General features: G+C 41.7%; 1 protein-coding gene across 13 annotated transcripts in view; it reads right to left on the bottom strand.

Moving 5' to 3' along the window:
- Positions 1-19,424, bottom strand: part of SYNE2 (spectrin repeat containing nuclear envelope protein 2) — a 328,121-nt gene that overhangs the window by 54,727 nt on the left and 253,970 nt on the right. For all 13 annotated transcript variants that reach the window (XM_059182293.1, XM_059182290.1, XM_059182281.1 and 10 more), the window contains 12 exons: positions 19,163-19,339; positions 17,478-17,633; positions 15,964-16,116; positions 10,391-10,561; positions 9,815-9,945; positions 6,984-7,188; positions 5,270-5,449; positions 4,427-4,555; positions 3,019-3,173; positions 2,763-2,907; positions 1,525-1,619; positions 100-334 (listed from right to left, as the gene is read on the bottom strand). In XM_059182293.1, coding sequence (XP_059038276.1) covers positions 100-334; positions 1,525-1,619; positions 2,763-2,907; positions 3,019-3,173; positions 4,427-4,555; positions 5,270-5,449; positions 6,984-7,188; positions 9,815-9,945; positions 10,391-10,561; positions 15,964-16,116; positions 17,478-17,633; positions 19,163-19,339 — 1,932 coding nt within the window. The remainder of the gene's footprint in view (positions 1-99; positions 335-1,524; positions 1,620-2,762; positions 2,908-3,018; positions 3,174-4,426; positions 4,556-5,269; positions 5,450-6,983; positions 7,189-9,814; positions 9,946-10,390; positions 10,562-15,963; positions 16,117-17,477; positions 17,634-19,162; positions 19,340-19,424) is intronic.

Here is a 19,424-nt window from a genome sequence, read left to right as displayed (position 1 = left end):
AGTACACGTGAACCACAACTGAAAACCTGAGGTGGAGGGAACATTTTCCAAACAGCGACCACCCTCCAAGTCCTCCCATCACGACTGCGCATGTACTACCTTCAGCTCACGGATCAGCCTTCTGGTTTGGTGGAGACTGTGACAGTCCTGACCCTTCAAGGCCGACAGCAGGTGGCAGGTATCGTTCAGGAAGCGCAGCAAGTCCTCTGCGGCGGTGGTGAAGTACCGCCATTGCCCCACCAGCCCATCGATGTCACTCTTCCTCTGCCGGATGCGCTGGGCAGCGCTCTGCCACCGGTCCTTCAGTTTGGTGAAGTTTGAAATAAATTCCGGTCTTGAGAAAAACAAATGGTCAGAGAATTCGGACATCAGCACACAGGAAAAAAAAAAATCACTCCTGACACATAACAGGAACTCATGTTCGTGGTTTATGTGCACAATTTATGTGGGGGAAAAAACCCTTAAAATCTGAGTACATTTATTTTAAATGTGTTGGGAAACTCAGGCAAGGGCAGCAAAAAGACATTTAGCAGGAGATATTTGCGGAAGTCTTGGTATTTTTCCAGCATGCACAATTGCATCCCTTAAACTTATGCTGTTTTAACTTACATTACGCCAGAAGCTGTATGGAAAAGAGAGTATCAGACCAATGGGAAATGATGAACAGGGACTGTGCAACGTTACCCATTACCTGAGGGTTGTACTTGACAAAATTTCAGCAATAAGGAATATGCTTTCCGCAACTCCTCACCTAGTTCTTTTCCAGATAAATAACACCCACCACATGATAAATAAGGCCTTCTATTTATTATAGAAAAAGTCACGTTTTGCTGCACCAATCTAATCAGAACTAGTTTATTGTCCTGGAACAAGAATCTAGCCTGAATTTATAACTTCAGAGCTATGAAGAAATGCACTTTATATTTCTTAGTTATGTTCAAAGGAAAAATCAGAGGTCTACAGTATCAATGGGAAGGAAAAGCGGTAGCGGTCATCAGTTAGATAAGCACCGAAGAGAGCTCGCCCACTGCGTGTAACCGCTGTGTGAGCAGGTTCAGCTGAGAGGCTCCGCTCAGCCTGACCCACGCCAATGCCATATATGCAGCACAGAGAGAAATCCCTTCTCTGACAACTCTGTGACACAGCTACCTGCTGGGAAGAGCAGCACCTTAAGAATTCCTTTTTAAATAGCAAAATGTCATGAGGCTACAGGCAGAGAGGAAAACACTACAGAACAATCCTTTGGGGGTAAAAACTTCATTAATGATACTTGGTGAGTGGGTATTTGCAAAGTACTCATCTACTGTTGCTAATGCCACCCCCCTATCATACACACAAGTGTGACTGACCTTTCGATGGCCACACAGCAAGTCCCCATCCGAATAGGAGACTGGCCCCATGATGGGCTATCAACCAACATGGCTGCCAGTTACTGATGTGGTTGAGACCCACATGGTGGAAGGTCAGCTCCCACTGTGTGACCCTCCACACCCGCACAACCATCATAAGCCCCAGATGGCTTACCTCTTCTCTATTTCTGTTGTGTCCAAGAGTTGCAAGCACTGGGTGACATAAGAATCAGCAACTGTCTGGTTTATAGAAACTTCAGCTTCTAACATCTGTATGGGAGTGAAAATAGAAGGTATCAGCTAATAGATTTCTTTTTAAGAAACCTGGAACTTGTATGTCCCATTAAAATCTAAGCTCCTATAGGACATGTGAGTTGAAGGTTCATTTTCAAATTATTGGAGCCTCACTGCAAAAAATGCTCGGCCGTCATATCCACAGGTGTGTGGATACAATCTCAGAAGCAAACAGGCCAAATAATAATGACATCTAATGCCCATTTATTGGGCATTCAACACTAGTTAGGCACTGTGTAAAACATGCATGTCTCCCTAATTCCTCAATCTTTAGAGGTAGGTACTATTTTTTAGAGATTTTATTTATTTGAAAGAGTGAGCAAGTGAGAGTGGCTATGAGAAGGAATGGAACAGAGAAGAGAGAGAAGCAGACTCCCTGCTGAGCAGGGAGCCTGAGGTGGGGCTCTACCTCAGGACCCTGGGATCATGACCTGAGCCAAAGGCAGATGCTTAACCTACCGAGCCACCCAGGTGCTCCAGACTAAGTACTATTACCATACCCATCTAAAGACGAGGCAACTAAGATGTAAAGAGGTTTGGTAATTTAATCAAGATTATTCAGGGTGTTTTGGTTCAATGAACTTCATTTTCACTGGAGGGCATTAATGTAACAAGCAGACTTAAATCAGTTACATTAAAAATTACAGTGACCTAATCATACATACTTTCAAAATGCAGTATCTGCCTATAACCACTAAGGGTACTTCCAAATGTCCATCAGCCCATGCATGGGGAAATTCCCCTGTCCAATCGTTAATGCTCCAATTGCAATTCTACTAGGTGCTTCAATATTTTAGAGAATTATTCAGTGCAAATGCAGAGATGAAGCTGCAGTATTTCAGCCTGGTCTTGGTATGTTTGCATTCTATGGGAGCCAAGTTGTGCTAAAGCTTCCACCTACTGCAGAAAATCTAGGAGTTCTCTCATTAACAAAGTGGAGCAGTAAAAATGTTGAAACTTATGAAATGTGTGAGAATTTTACAATCAACTGACCAATGAATCTGCCACAAGACCGACCTTTGGTATCCAAGGGTTGACAGATTTAAAATAAAATACAGTATCTTTTCCCAACTCCTGCCCAGGGTGAGGGCACAAAGTAGCAGGAGAGCAAAGATTTACCTCGTATGTTTTCTGCTGTTCCAGAAGAGCTGGGAGGCTGTCGGCAACATTCACCTCGAGTGTCTCTTCTATCTTCTCCAAAAGTTGGACCCATTTTTCGCAGCAATAAAGGAACTTTTTATTCAAGCCAGTTCCCTGCAACTCACTGCAAAGGTTTATGAACAAACAAGAGTCATAAAACAATGTCATTCCTGAGCTTAAGCTGGTCACTGCAGCTTTTCACGGAAACAGAACGGTAGGGACAGGATGCTCTGACCTGCAGTGTTCCAGCGCCGTGGCCGTGGCCCGAATCCACTGCCGGTTCATGTTCTGTAACGTCTTTACGGCTATGTCACTAACTGGGAGCTTGAGGCTTACTTCATTCAAATGCTCAACAGCAAGTGACTGGGCCGTCAGTGCCAGCACGTGGTTCTATTAAAAAAAAATTACATTTCAGGTTTCTGGAGGTCAATAAGTGACCCAGATGATGAAAAGACCTCAGAGATCCTGCAGACCACCCTTATCTCAAACATGAGGGAAAAATGGGGGGCCTAGATAGGTAAATGACTGGCCCACAGTCAAACAACCAGCTAATGGGAGAGCTGGTGAACCCTGATCTCCCAATCCTGCGGCTTTTCTAGAACAAGTGCACGTGTGGTCAGCACCTGAATGCCCCAGGAAATAGAAAATCATGTCAGATTATGTTTTTAAAAAAGATGAAAATTAGGGTTTTTTTTTTTTAAAGGACCCATTTAGGACCTTCAAAAGTCCCATGTAGTCTGCCAAGAACTTGACCTTCAACAGATCATGTAGTTTACCCACAAAAAAATAACCCCGGTAAAGCATGGTACTTTATAAAACATCCGTATTTTGATAGGACATGAAATCACAAGAATGCAAACTCAGCAAAATGTTATTTTTAAAATATTCCAGGGACAGCATCTAGGTCAATGATATGTTAAGCAAGCATCCTTCACGATATCCATGATATCATTACAGAACTCTGCCACAGTAATCCAGGCCAGGGTCAGCAAACTTTTTCTGTAAAGGGCTACATCATAAATTTTGCAGCTTTTATGGGCCATTTGATCTCTGTTATAACAAGTCAGCTCTGCCCCTGCAGCATGAAAGCTCCCAAAGAGAATTAATAAATGGAGGGGCATGACTGTGTACCAGTAACACTTTATATGATCAGGTGGGAGACAGGGTCTGGACAGTGGGCCACAGTTAGCTGACTCTTGATCTAGGTTATGGATATCGGTCCTTAGGCGTCTGTAGGATCCAGAATTCTTTAATTTATGCTACTTACACTAAACTTATTAGTTTAATAAAGAAATAAAAACTACAAAATTCATTTATAGGCTACTTTACTTTTGATCTTCAACTAACCAGAGAAATTCAATTAATCACAACAGCCAGTTCCTAGATTATTCTAGTTCACTGAAGTTAATTAGTAAAGATGTCAAAACTTTTTAAATCTACTAAATTTACCATGGCATATTACTAAAATAGATCTCTGTGTTGTCATACTCTTCTAGGCCTTAGGGCAAATAAAGCCAAGAATGAACGGCATATAAACGACCGTGCTCCAGTGACGATACAAACAAATTCTCTAACTCAACAGTCACTAGCCTTTTACCTTATGATGAGTCTAAGCCCTAAGGAAACAGAAATATTGGCAATACCAGGAATAAGTCAAGGTTTTCCTCCTTTTCTTGATGGTAGAGTTTATCCAAATTCTCTTCTTCACGCATGATGAGACCTTTTAAAGATTCTAAGCGGTCCCCAAAATCCTTGAACTGTGACAGAACAAACTAGAACAAGAGAAGTTTTCATTAGAAACCATTTTCATGTGCATATGTAACAGAATTATGCACAGTCTTGGAAGCTGATAGAAGCTCAAGGTGCTTCCAACCCCCAGTAGCTCATTGTTATCTTGACTACTCAGAGATGAATATTCAGAAGACTCCTTGTTTTCCCTCCTGCATTCATGCCTCTGGCAAAGCTCCGAACCTTCAGGGATGACTGGATCACCTGCTTGGGGCGGTCTAGAGAGGATGGTTCATGAGTCCTCTGCTCCCTCAGTCTTGCTAGTTAAATTTTCTCTTCCTGTTGATACTGACATGTGATACTGGAGCTCTGGGGCCTTCTGTTCTTTCTGACAGCTCGTGCACTAAAGGTTTTTCCAGAAATGAATAAAGAGTATAACGGATGGTTAAGCTTTAAGCAGCTATTTCCATGACTCAAGGACCCCCTTTGGAGATCCAAATAACTATGCGATCTGAACAGTGTAAGGAATCTAATAGCTCATTTCTTCAACTAACACGTTCAATGAAGAACAGAGGTTTGCACATGACCTGCTCATTGCCCAATGTGATTGAACGGTCATCGGAGGGCATCTTGATTCTGTAGTTTCCCTGAGGAGCCTTCCATACAGCACTAAAAACTATTACTTCGCAAGATATGAGGGATTGAGGGTAGCTTGCCAATGCCCAAGATTACAACTTGAATGGAAATATGAGATGAACCTCAAATTCATTAGCCTTCACCAGCAGCATCTTTTCCAAGTAAGCAGCCCTCTGGAGGGAATACAGTTGTGCAGAGCGGGGCACGTGGGTGCCGGACTCTGGGAGCTGCGGAAGTCGATCAAGGAGAGTGGAATTCTGGAGAAAGGCTTCTTTTGTCTCCTGTACATCATGCTGCAGTTCCTGGAGGAGAAATAGTGGACAGAAAACACTTCTACCTCCAATTGTAACACAAATTCCCATGCTCACTACTCTGTCAACATCTAGGAGAATTTCTGCCCTAAAATTGTGGGTGTGGCTCTTTGTTAGTGTTTATTTTTTGGATAGTGTTTATTTTAATTTTTTTAAAAGATTTTATTTATTTGACAGAGTGAGATCACAAGCAGGCAGAGAGGGGGAAGCAGGCTCCCTGCCGAGCAGAGAGCACGATGAGGGGCTCGGGGCTCGATAGCAGGACCCTGGGATCATGACCTGAGGCGAAGGCAGAAGCTTAACCCACTGAGCCACCCAGGCACCCCAACAGCGTTTATTTTAAAGAACTGAAAAAACCAACCTTTCATTATATGAGGTGCATCAGTGGTGCTCTTCAGAAATATGTCAGTTTAGAGATCAACAGAGTTTGGGCCTTCCAGTGTAAAGACTGGAGACCACCCGGGTAGATTCCTCTGTTTTATGTTTCTAATCATCGAACACTTCAGGGATCTGCTTTAAGGCTATTTTATGAATCAGTGCAACTCTATCCTGTGTTTGAGATTTTATGACATAAATGGGCTCATTTGCAGAGACTATAGAATCTCATTAATCAAGCTGATTTTAGGGCTACTCTATAAATACAGCGTATGTGAAATCTGTTTAAACAACAGATCAGGTAGAAGTTAATCTGAAATACAGATATTTGTTGGATTGTCTAAGTTGATTAACACTTTTTGATTTGACCCTTAGTATCAGAAGATACACACAATGCATCTGGTCACCCAGTTTAAAACTACAGAGTGGAGTGCCTGGGTGGCTCAGTGGGTTGGGCCGCTGCCTTCGGCTCGGGTCGTGATCTCAGGGTCCTGGGATTGAGTCCCATATTGGGCTCTCTGCTCAGCGGGGAGCCTGCTTCCCTCTCTCTCTCTGCCTGCCTCTCCATCTACTTGTGATTTCTCTCTGTCAAATAAATGAATAAAATATTTTAAAAAAACAAAAACAAAAACAAAAAACTACAGAGTATTCACTTTCTGGGCATTAATCATTCTAACAGGATAAAATTATACAACTTTTAAATATAGTCTAAAAATCATTAGAAATGATTAGAAACCCACAGAAATGCCATATTAATGTGGCATGAATCCATGATTATTTCTAAAGCAAGACCATAGATGTGTATGTGAGTGTAGATGATCATACTCAGTTGAGATACTTTTGCCTTTGTTGGAGACCTGGTGTGAGGCTTTTGCTTTGGAGATTTACCTGTCAGACTGAAAGGGGAAACCTGAAATGAGATGCTGTTAGGTGCCCTTGACCTACTTAACCCGCTGCCTAGACCTCACTCTGAGCAGCCACCTGTCTCTCCCAACCCTGCAACACCCAGGCTCATTCGTGTCCTACATGGGCTGCTCATGAACCTGTCCTGACCCACTTCTTTGTCTCTGTGGTCTGTCTAGTCCCTGGGTCACGGCCCTATCTGTTGGGCTGTCTTGGCCTTGGTTTTCCCAATGGGCTTTGCATCCACCTTTACATCCTGCAGGGCTGGGGTCAGGATGTCAGCCAGGTTGTTTCCAGACATGTTGATGTTTTCAAGCTCTTGGTACTTTGCTTCTTGCTGCTCCAGCCTCGCTGTGGCTTCTGTGTGAGCACTGTTATATGCCTTCCAGAGCTGGAGCAGGCTCTGGGCCTTCTGCAACTGGTCTGCAATGTCTTGGTTTACCTGGGTCCACCTGTCAAAACAACATGAACAAGGGGACGCTCAGACCACCCGTCCCATTGCAGCAAAAGCACAGTGCACACATTCTGCCGACAGGTAAATAAAATAGCAGATAGGCTGATGAGACATAAATGACATTTTTATTAATGTATCACCATTATATAAACAGAAGTTCCAAATCAGGACATTTCATCAACTTTCTAATTCTCAACAAAAACTACCAAATTTGTGACGGGCAAGATCTATCGTATCATGAATATCTGTTAGGCAAAGACAGAAAACGTGCTGAACTGCAGGCCTGATGAAACCTTCTCCTCATGGGAGGGTCTCCTGGTTTAGAGATGGGGGGGGGGGTCATTAAGTAGGCCTTATTTAAATTGTGCTTATGCCACCCTTATTTTATTTTATTTTTGAAGATTTTATTTATTTGTCAGAGAGAATGAAAGAGAGAGAGAGAAATCACAAGCAGGAGTAGGGCAGAGGGAGAAGCAGGCTCCACACTGAGCAGGGAGCCTGATGTGGGCCTTAATCCCAGGACCCAGGGATCATGACCTGAGCCAAAGGCAGATGCTTAACCAACTGAGCTACCCACGCGTCCCCAAATTTATTTTCTAATTACAAAAGCAACATGTCCCTTATGTAACAGCAGGAATAATGGAAATCATTTTTACTCCACATACAGACTGTAGTACCTTTCCTATATGACTTAAAAATTTCCCCGTTATTAATAAAAAATAAGGAAGTCTTATTTGAAATGGCCATATATAGTAGTCTTTAAATGGTCTGGTTTTTGTTTAATTACCAAATTTGAGATTAATGCGGATACTGAAGTAATTTTCAATTTTTACTTTCAAATCTAATGCTCACATACAACTTTGTTCAAAAGGCCATTTTTTGTTATTTCAAGACACTGGCCTTAAACTAGATTTCTGAGAGAATTACTCTAGTCAAGGAATAAAAATATGTAAATATTTTTAAGGTTATAGGTATATATATGGTCAAACTAGCTTTCTGGAAGCATTGTAATATTTACACTTTTACCTGAAGAACATGAAAATGCTTGTTTCAGAATATCCTTAACCCTGCTAAACAGATGGAAAAGGAAAAATGGCACAACTGCTTCATTTTTATGGATTTCAAAAATCTTAGCGAAACAGTGTGTGTGTGTGTGTGTTTTTTTTTTTTTAAAGATTTTATTTTATTTATTTGCGAGAGATCGAGTGAGCATAAGCACGGGGAACACGACAGAGGGAGAACGCAGGCTCCCTGCTGAGCAGGAAGCCCAATGTGGGGCTTAATCCCAGGACCTCAGGATCTGACCTAAGCAGAAGGGAGACACTTAACCAGCTGAGCCACCCAGGAATCCCAGAATAGATTTTTTTTTTATAAAAAGATTATTTACTTATTTATTTGAGAGAAAGAGCACGAGAGGGGACATGTCAGAGGGAGAAAAAGACTCCCCGCCAAGCAGGGAGCCCAATGTGGGACTCAATCCCAGGACTCCAGGACCATGACCCAAGCCAAAGGTAGTCGCCCAACCAACTGAGCCACCCAGGTGCCCCAGAATAGTTTTCTCTTAACAATATTTTTTCCCAATTATAAATACAACATACCCTCCTTATAAAATAAAAACAAAACCCCACAAAACATGTATGTTTCAATCTATCCCTATGTCTGTATCTAGCTTATCTACCTATCTTTCTACCTACATACTAGCCTACCTATCTATAAAGAGAAGGTAATAAAACCACCTGACAGCTCATTAATGTACAGGTAATAATCATGAACACTTTGGTGCTATTTTCTGCAACCTTTTCCAACAAGCCTTCTGGTGCATTCTTGTGCCAACAATGTAACAAGTGGCAACAGCTGAATCTGTTTATAGCAAACCGCACTGCCCTGTTTCGAGGGCGGCCCCGATACCAGAAGTGGCATCAGATCCGTGTCTAGGTGCCTCCTTTCTCTCCCTCCTTCCCTTCTCCCAGTAAAGACTGGATCGTGAGTTGAGGATGCCACTGCGGGGTAGATAAATTGGACGCCCCCTGTTCAACACTTGTTGAGAGTAGATTTCCAGAGATGCTGACTCTGCGTGGAGGAAGGATAGAGAAAGGCACGGAGGGTAGCTCGCATGTCTTTGTCATCAGAGCAAATGATCTTTAGGCCAAATTTCATGTCCTACTGAGCAAAAATAAAAGCCTTGCAATGAACTAGGGCCACATTCCTTAGAAGGAACTTTCTACCGTAAGCAGTTCATCAAAGAATTCTTTCCAACCTCATAAATCATCTCCCTGAGGAGCAGTAACATCCCCTTTCCTCCATCTTACGTTTCTAGTGAAACAGATTGTCCATCTAAGTACCCCGTAAGCCTGTCTCTGCCCAGGATTTTGGTGTCCCTGAGACTCCTCCTAGGCCGCTAGTCTGTGCCCTCTGAGAGTGGAGACCCTGGCTACAAGGTAAGAAACAGCCTTCCCCAAATCAAATCTTACATAACTAGACGCTTCAGAGCAGAAACCAGAATTGCACAAACCCAGTTATCTCCAACGACTACGAGGACTTCACAAAGCCACTGTAACGTCATTCACCCCACCACAGGGAGATAAAGATACCTGCTGTTATTCAAACAGGATCTTAAAGCATACCTGGCATGCGTGCTCTGACATTTCTCTTCCATTATCTCGGCAACCGAGGGGCAGCGGTCCTTGAGCTTCCCAACCACCTCCTGCAGTTTCACCCAACGTCCTTCACTGCCCTCAGCTTCGTCTTGAAGAGACTGAGAGGAGAGAGTAGAAATGTTCCTTTCAGAACGGCCTGGCCACGTCCAAAGGAGGCAGCGGCTTTCCAACATGTACTGCCACATCACAGTAACACGAACACTCAAACTTTAACAGGACTGGGGGAAATTATTAGAAATGTGAAGAAGAAAACAACCGAAAGGCATTCTTTCATTTAAGAAAAGAACTTTAAAAAGGACACTAACAGACACACACTCCAACAATGACGAAAAAGCCCAGGTATCCTTTTACGAAGTTTCACTCATCGGGCTCATGGAACTCATTTTGGAATTCCCTGTTATGCTTTTGATGCTGCTTTTTAAGATACTGTTGTGTGCTTCTCTGTGGACAGCACCAAGGCCACTGTGTCCATTTCCGGGCTTGACTCCACTGGAGATTTTCTGCCAACAGTGGACGCACTGGGCCAAGATGTGGTTAATTTACCTGAAGGCTCTCCACCTGGCATCTTAAGGCTTCTAATGACAAAACCACAGGCTTGCTGTGCTCCATGCAGTACCAGAATTGGATTGTCATCATCGTCACCTCCTCATACAGTTTATCACAAACCTTCCACTGCTGTAAAACAGACTGCATGGAGGTCTTGAGCTCATTGACCTGTATGAGAAGTGGAAACATTTAGGAAATCATTGAGAAGAGGCTCTCTCATCATCTTCTCCCTTCTAAGGATTCTTTTTTTTTTTTTTTTTTTTAAAGATTTTATTTATTTATCAGAGAGGGGGGGGGGAGGGAGAGAGCGAGCACAGGCAGACAGAATGGCAGGCAGAGGCAGAGGGAGAAGCAGGCTCTCCGCTGAGCAAGGAGCCCGATGTGGGACTCGATCCCAGGATGCCGGGATCATGACCTGAGCAGAAGGCAGCTGCTTAACCAACTGAGCCACCCAGGCGTCCCACCCTTCTAAGGATTCTACCATGGGATCCAAATTAGGCATCTCAGTTGGAGGGCACTGGGTGAATGTCCGTGATTAACCCAGATGGGAAGGGTAGGTTAATGAACTAAAAATATCAGAGAGGACTAAGTTTTAAAACAGGTGAATGGGAAAGAGCCCTAAGGCCAGAAGGATCAGCAGAGATAAAGCTCAGCCCAGCAGAAGACAGCCCAGGGAATGAACAACAGGTGGGGAATCAGGATCTGTGAGCATACATGTCCGTGACAACCTGAGCTTTCTGATCTTGGACAAGTTACTTAACCCTTGAACTCATTTCCCTACTCACAAAACAGATAAAATAAATAAAAACACAAATAACACAGTGTCTGTGAAAGTGTTCTGAAAATTGTAAAGCATTGTAAGTATAAAATGTTTTCTGTTGGCCAGCACTGAGTCACTGTAAGTTGGAGAGGCACATGCTCGGTCAAAATGGTACGCAAGGACCAAGCAGGAGGAAATGCAATGGCGGGCTTATTTTATCCTTTAGTATGTTGGATAACTGTAGGAGGCTGAAGCATGTCAACGATCTCAGATACAACTGAGAATATGTATGTATATTTATTTCTATATGTTGCATAAAGAACATTTACAGCTCAACAATAAAAAAAGCAAATAACCAAAGAATTAAATTGGGCAAAGGATTGAACAGATACCTCTCGAAAGAACATCCACAGTCATTAGAGAAATAGAAATCAAAACAAAAATGAGATGTCATTTCACATCCACTAAGATGGCTATAATCCAAGTTGGACAATAACCAGTGTTGGCGAGAGTGTGGAAAAACTAGAACTCTAATATATTGCTGGTAGAAACATAAAATGGTACAGCATCTGTAGAAAAATATTTGTCAATTCCTCAAAAAGTTAAGTACAGAGTTATCATATGACCCACTAATTCCACTCTTAGGTTTATTCCCCAGAGAAATGGAAATGTATGTTCATACAAAACCTGTACCCAAATGTTCATAGCAGCATGATTCATGAAAAGTCAAAACCACCCAAATGTCCATCAATGGATAAACTAAGCGTGCTATATCCATACAATGGAACATTATTCACCCATAAAGTTCTGACACAGACTATAATACTGATGTTGAAAACATGCCAGGTGAAGGAAGACAGAGAAGACCGTATGTTGTATGATTCCACATGCACAAACTGTCCAGAATAGGCACATACATAGACAAAGTAGTTAGTGTTTCTAGGGACTAAGGGAAGGGAGGAATGCAGAGAAATGGGGGTTTCTTTTTGCATCGACAAAAATGTCCTGGAATTTCACAGTACTAATGGTTTGTCTACCTCTGTCCATACACTAAAAACCACTGAACTGTACACTCAAAAGGGTGGTTTTATGGTATTTGAATTATATCTCAATTTAAAATAAGGATCTGAGTAGAAATTGAGTGTGATCACAATGTTGGCCCAATTGGGCAGCTTCATTTGTGACGTGATGTCAATTTTAGATGTAACCACCCAGTCTGCCCTCAGGCCTCTGTTCTCTGCTTCACATCTACGTGGAGGACACAAAGCGATGTTGACAGGCAGGCTTCCTCAAACCCTGCCCCAAACAGGGACAGATAAAGAACCACCTGGGATGCTAAAATATCAGTCTCACAACTGGCAACTGTGTAGGCGGAATGTCTTTACAAGGGGTCAAAGGCTCAGGAAAAGAATCCATCATTAAGAAGGAACAAAAGATAGTAAGGAAACAAAGGAGGTAGGAAGCGAACTCCCTACAGAAGCTACAGACTTCTCTGCATGGCAGGGATGAGTCAGATAAAAGGCTTCCTCCAGGCACATGGCTACACAAGGCACCGCCAGGGTCCAGGCCACAGAGGCCTTCCTGGCTTCTACATACCAAGTTGGTACATCTACTGGTCCACTTAAGGGCAACCCTCAGACTATTACAGCTTCATGGAAAAGAAATGGCACATGTGGTTTGAGGGAAAGATAAAAAGACCATGAAGCAAAATTCACTACACCAGAAACAAGGAGGAACATTTTCAGAATGCTAAAAGTAGAATCAGCCAGTAGAACAGCAGAGGCATTGCTAAAATCTAGTATGATCACCCCTATTTTACAGACCAGGAAATTGAGCCATAGAGAGGTTAAGTACCTGCCCTGGGACACAGATAAAAATCTGGCAGCCCCATTTTCTATTCAAAGAGAGAATCAAAGCCCTTGCTCTTAAAGATGGCGCTCTACTGACTTTGGAATACTTATGAATGGATGGTCTAGGTTTTGTGTTTTCTGCATTAAAAAAAAAACAAAACAAAAAACTTTGGGACACTTGGCTGGCTCAGTCAGTAGAGCATGCAACTCTGATCTCAGAGGTCATGAGTTCAAGCCCCACATTAGTAGAGAGATATACTTTAAAAAATAAATTAAAAAGAAAAACAGCACTGAGGGGTGCCTGGCTCAGTGGGTTAAGCCTCTGCCTTCGGCTCAGGTCATGATCTTAGGGTCCTGGGATTGAGCCCGCATTGGGCTCTCTGCTCAGTGGGGAGCCTGCTCCGCGCCCCCCCCCCCCGCCTGTCTCTCTGCCTGCTTGTGATCTCTGTCAAATAAATACATAAAATCTTAAAAAAAAAAAAAAAGATGTAGCATTGAGATATAACTTACATTCCATATGACTCCCCTATTTAAAGTATACAATCACCATCATCAGTTTTAGAACATCACCCCCCCAAAAAAACCCACCCAATCGGCAGTCTCTCCTCATTCTTTGCCAACTCTTCCACAGCCATAATCTAGCTTTGCTCCCTAGAGAAATACAATATATAGTCTTCGGTGATTGCCTCCTTTCACTTAGCATGTTTTCCAGGCCATCAATGTTGTAGTCACTGTCAGTACTTCATTCCCTTTTATGGCTGAGTAATATCTCATTGCACGGATATACCATTTATTTATCCATTCATAAGTCGAGGGACACTTGGATTGTGTCTGCTTCTTAGCTATTATGAATCATTCTGCGAGCAACATTCATGCGCAAGTTTTTGGTGTGGACATGTGTTCTCATTTCTCTTGGGTAGACAGTTGGGAGTGAAGTTGCTGAGTCATACAATAAGTCTATGTTTAAACATTTTAGGACCTGCCAGGCTTTCTCCAAAGCAGCTGCTCCCACCTGCATTCACCAGCAGGATGGGTTTCAATGCCTCCATACCCTTGCTAACATGTTAGTCTGCCTTATTATTACCACGACTGAGGGGGGTGTAAAGCAGTGTTTCATTGTGGCTTTGCTTTGCATTTCCTTGATTAATAATATTGAGCACCTTTTCAGGTACTTATTGGCCATTCATATATTCTTTAGATAAATAGCTATTCAGATCACTCACTCATGTTTTCCCTTCGGTCATGTGTCCTTTCTATATTGTAGATTCAAGACCCTAACCATGCAAATATTTTCTTCTATTTTGTGGTGTGTCACTTCACTTTGGTGATGGTGTCCTTTCAAACACAAAAGTGTTTAGTGTTGATGAAGTCCACCTTATTTTTTCTTGCATTGTTTATGCTACTGGTGTTATACCCAAGAAACTATCACCTAATCTACTGACGCAGATTTAGACCCAGGTTTTCTTCTAAGAGTTTTATAGTTTCAGCTCTTGTACCTTTGATCGATTTAATTTTTATACAAGGTATGAAGGTATAGGTCTAACTTCATTCTTTTGAATGTGGATATACAGCTCTCCTAGAACCATATTTTGAAAAGACTATCTCCCTACCCTGGAACTGTCTTGATATCCTTGTCTAAGAATTAGTTGACTGTAATTTGAGGGTTTATTTCTGGACTCTTAGTTCTAGTCCATTTATCTATACATCTATCTTCTATGGTTAGTACCATCTGCATGTTTTTTTAACTTGCATTATCTCAATCTTTTTTACCCTACATTTTTATTATAATCCACTGTGTTGTGATGATCTGTTCAAGTATATTTCCTCCAGGGAGCTCTTTGTGTGGGATACATTTATTTTCTTGTTTATCTTTGTACTGTTGGCAGTGAGCCCAGTGCCTCACAGAAGATACATTTAACAAATGACTCACACAAGGTGTGTTAAGCTCATCTCTGTTTTCCTGCCTGAGTTCTAAGGGAGAAAGGAGGTTGAGGGTCAACTATGAGTTTCAGTCATAAAGGCTATTCCCAATTCCCTCTTGGAGCAAATGGTCAAAAGTAGCTTTTAGAAGACAACAAATAAATCCACAATAAGGACCTCTGGGAAGTATGGACACACCTATACAATTGGCTAATATTTATAGTTTTTCTCTCCATTTGTGGGGAACCATGAAAGTTGTAATATACACTGATGCCTGTCTTTGCTCTTTTGGTGCTCTAACTCCTAGAAGGGGTAAATGCAGACTTTAACATGTCTTCCATGGTTCCTGGGTGGCTCAGTTGGTGAAGGGTCTGCCTTCAGCTCAGGTTACCATCCCAGGATCCTGGGATGGAGTCCCACAGGGTGGTGGCCCTGCTCAGCAGGGAGTCTGCTCCTCTCTCTCCCTTTGCCCCTCCCTGGCTTGCGCTCTCTTGCTTACTCTCTCTCAAATGAATAAAAAGTATTTTAAAAAAATAAGACCTGTTTCATAAAACGATGAGGCATTTTTTACATGCTTCCTCTTCAACACATGCTGTGCTTCTCCCCACCTCTGAAGTTCTCCATATGCTGACCACACTTCTGACTTAATAGAGGCTACAGGAGACAGGATCACTCCCTCCCTGAGGCACCTCCCTGGACATGCTTTTTCTTAGCAGCTCCTGTGTATGTGGCCAGGAAATAGTGCCAGATGCTTGTTGGGTTGGGGAGTGGAGACATCTTTGTCTGTGAGTATATTAGACAAAACAAAGATAACCAAATGAATTTCTAGCTTGCCAATGGTGTTGGAACTGGTTGCTCTACCTCTAATTATCCAGGGCAAAAACAATGGGATTTAAAATGCTTTTCTCTACTTGCGTATTTCTCTGAGCAACTCCTCAGTTTTTATTTAGCATGGCATGAGTTTCTGTAATTAAACAAAAACCAAAAAAGACGAAAGAATACATGAAGAGGAACAGTATATTTCAAATGAGTTCTAGTACCTGGTTGATAACACTGCTCCTTTTTTGAAATAACCCATCAATCCTGGATGTTGTGTCTTCCAACAGTGGCACTGTCCCACTCTCCAAAGTCAGGTAACTTTGTCTCAACTCATCCAGGGCTTTGGATTTAACTGCAAGTTGATTTTCTATATCCTGGAAGGGTGAGAGGGGAAAGTTTTCAATGCACAATATCATAGAACAATAAGGTGTAAGAGACAGGAAGAGTGCCCTTCTCTAGTAAAAACGCCATTAGAGTACATAATTAAATAACATCACACCTAAACACATTTTAATCAACATACTCTGAATTTCTGCAACTATTACAGTATGAGTTTTTATAATAATTTCAATCATTACATAGATCTAGATTTCAGAAGAGTCTAGGGAATAAGTGGTTATCATCATGGTATAGTAGGAAGAGCCCAGGAGACCCAGTCCCCATTCTGTGCCTGCCGGTATTGGTCATCTGAGTAGACCTTAAGTCATCAAACCTCCAGGCCTCCATTTTTCTCATCTGGAAAACAGTGAGGACACCCCACGCCGTGGGTAGTTTAGAACTCAAGTGAAACCATGGTGGCCTGTGGGGGATGGTGTAGCACAGACCTGTGGAGTGTCGGCTACTGGATCTGAGGTGGCTGAAGGAATTCTAAATGGAAATGGCTAGTGGCTCCTGAGAAACAGGACAGGACCACTTGCAAGACCTCTTCTAATGAGCTCTGCTGCTCCCCTAGCATGCCCCGTATTGTTCTAGAACCTTCTCAGTAGAAATGGGTGTGAGCTGACCTCCAGCCCCAACAGGGAGTCGTGTCATGCCCTCACGCAGCAGCTGCAGAGGCAGCATCCCCTGTGCCGGCTATAGTGACAGGGACAGCCGGAGTGTTCTCAGTATGGAGGGACAAAATCCGGGCAGTACTCAAGGAAGATTAACCAACACTTGGGTGAGGGCATCTCAGAGACCAAGTGACCTGGCAAATGACAACAAAGAAAAACAAAGGGCACGGCCAAGAGCTATAAGCTCAAGTGTGATTTAGACAGTGGTTCCCAGGGTCAAGTGGTCCTGTCAGAACACATTACAGAGCAGGTAAAAGAAAATCACTTTCTTCTAAAGAAACAGAATGAAACGCTAAAAATAATGGAAACCTTAAGAGTAATTCTGTAAATACTGAGTAAGTTAATAAAAATTACACACACACACACACACACACAAATTGGAAAACATCAAATCAAAATGTCCTCTGAACACTTTCTTTTAGGAGTAACATTCAAGACTTAGGAACAACGATAATGGAAAATACCATCTTCTGCCTGTCATGAAAAAAAAATAGCAGTGTGCAATTTTGTAAAACCCATGGAAGACTATTTTATGTAACAAAGGAAGTACCTGGGGATTTGGAGAAGATCTTCAGAAGTATAGCCGCTTACCCTGGTCCTTGGGGCAGAAGCAGCGACTGAACCACACGACCACATAACCAGCCCGGCCACGCTGTGTGGACAGGAGCCACGTGCCTTCTCACCTGACAGTCCAGGAGTGTCTTCTGCACTGAGATCACACTTGCAGGTTTTTGTAAAGTTTTTAGTCTCTCCTCTTGGGCCTCTATCCAGTTGTTCAAAATCTGTATTTTGTTTTCATTCTCAGTGATACTTTCCAAAAGTTGTTCTAAATGTTGTATCTGTAAGTTACAAGAAAATGAAAAATTTAAACCACATACTTTAAAATGTAAATTTCATGACAGTTATTTTTAATTAAATAATTTTGTTTCTTTTCAGATTCCTCATATTTAGCATAAGATTTCCCAAAAACCTGTGGAATGACGACTCACAAATTAGGAAACAGAATTAAAATGCCCTCTGGCATTTGAAAGGAAAGCCAGCCTAAGCAACTTGACAGTTTTGGAATTCCACAATACCTGTACAAAATAAAAATTGTGTTCGTAACATGCAGTATTTTTTCATTGCACTATCTACTGATATACTTAAAAAAACTTTCTTTCCCTAGACACTCTTCATTAGAGTGGCTTAAAAATTAAGTCAGTATCAAAAATATCACAAATAATCACTTCAATAAAATAATGACTTTTTAGCACCTGTGATTCTTCTCATTTCTATGCTCACAATTTTTATTAGGTTATAGTCACAAGATATATAAAGTTTTATGTTCCTTTTCCAATATGTCATAGGGCCCCGCTCAGCTGGCTATGACATATGCCTTTTATTAATTTAAAAGGCTGCCCAACGTTTTATCAAATGGACACAATATAATCTGATTATTCCTGTATACTTGGAAATTAAGGCATTTTACATTTTTCACCAGTATAAATAATGCTGAACCCTTTGTGTGCATATTTTACCCTTTTTTGAAGGGCTAGCCACTTAAGATAAATGTGTAAGAGGTGGCATGGCTAGGTAAAGAAATAAGATGATTATTATTCCAGTTCTTGAAATTTTCTAAATGCTTTTCAAAAGGGTATGTAAGCCATTATCTGCATATGAATGGGATAGCTTTGGGCTTTTATCTTACTAAATTTTTCTAATTTAATAAATGTACGTTACATAATGTTTACTCTGAATGCCTGTTAATTGAAGTTGTAATCTTTCCATGTTGATTTGCTAATTATAAATTTTCTCTTTTGTGAACTGTCTGTTCATGTTCTTTGTCCATTCATGCACTTGAATCTTAATTGTATAAATCCATTTGTATGTATTCTCTACAAATAAAGAAATCAACCAACTGCTACTATCAATTATATATAAATACTGAATATTCCTCCAAGAATAAGGTTTTCTTAATATTTTTCAGAGTCATGGAATGAAAGTCTACCACAAGGCCACGTACATTTTTCTTTTTTCATAATCTTTTCAAAGCTGTCATAGCTTTGCCATTTTTGAACATTTACTTTCACAGAAAATGTCAAAATCTCCAACCATTGAGTAGTCTCACATAATACTTGACCTCTTTTTAAAATTTCTCCTCTTCAGATGCCCAACTCAATTTCCCACTAATAAACCTCAAAGAAATAAGAACTTCATAGGCTCCTAGAGGCACCAACAAAGAATGTCAGAACACAGGCGTCATAAAAGGGCTATCTGGAGGGGATTATTAGACTTCCCTTGTGAGTTAACCGTGAGTATCTTTTTAAATTTTTCAGAAAGCGGTATGTTGCAAAGGCCAAATCACACAAACTGTGACACGTGAGCACACCTTTCTATTTAGCGTTCCATGTACCCGCTGCCATTGGCGATTCATCTCTCCCAGGTGCTCTGCAAACTCTGTTCTCTCGTAGCGTTTACTCTCTACATCACACGTGCTTAGCTGAAGTAATGACTGGTTGACAAAGTCAACGATCCACTGTTTATAGTCCATTTCCATTCTGAACTCCTAAAATAAACAAACAAAATTAAACCACCAAAACCTGAACTGAAGTAATTGAACAGGATCCTCCCTCTGGGGCACTCTAGGGAGC

This window comes from Mustela lutreola, chromosome 7 (assembly GCF_030435805.1).
Source record: "Mustela lutreola isolate mMusLut2 chromosome 7, mMusLut2.pri, whole genome shotgun sequence".
Taxonomy (NCBI): domain Eukaryota; kingdom Metazoa; phylum Chordata; class Mammalia; order Carnivora; family Mustelidae; genus Mustela; species Mustela lutreola.
The sequence above is the reverse complement of the archived record's forward strand: the minus strand, read 5'-3'. Positions and strand labels throughout refer to the sequence as shown.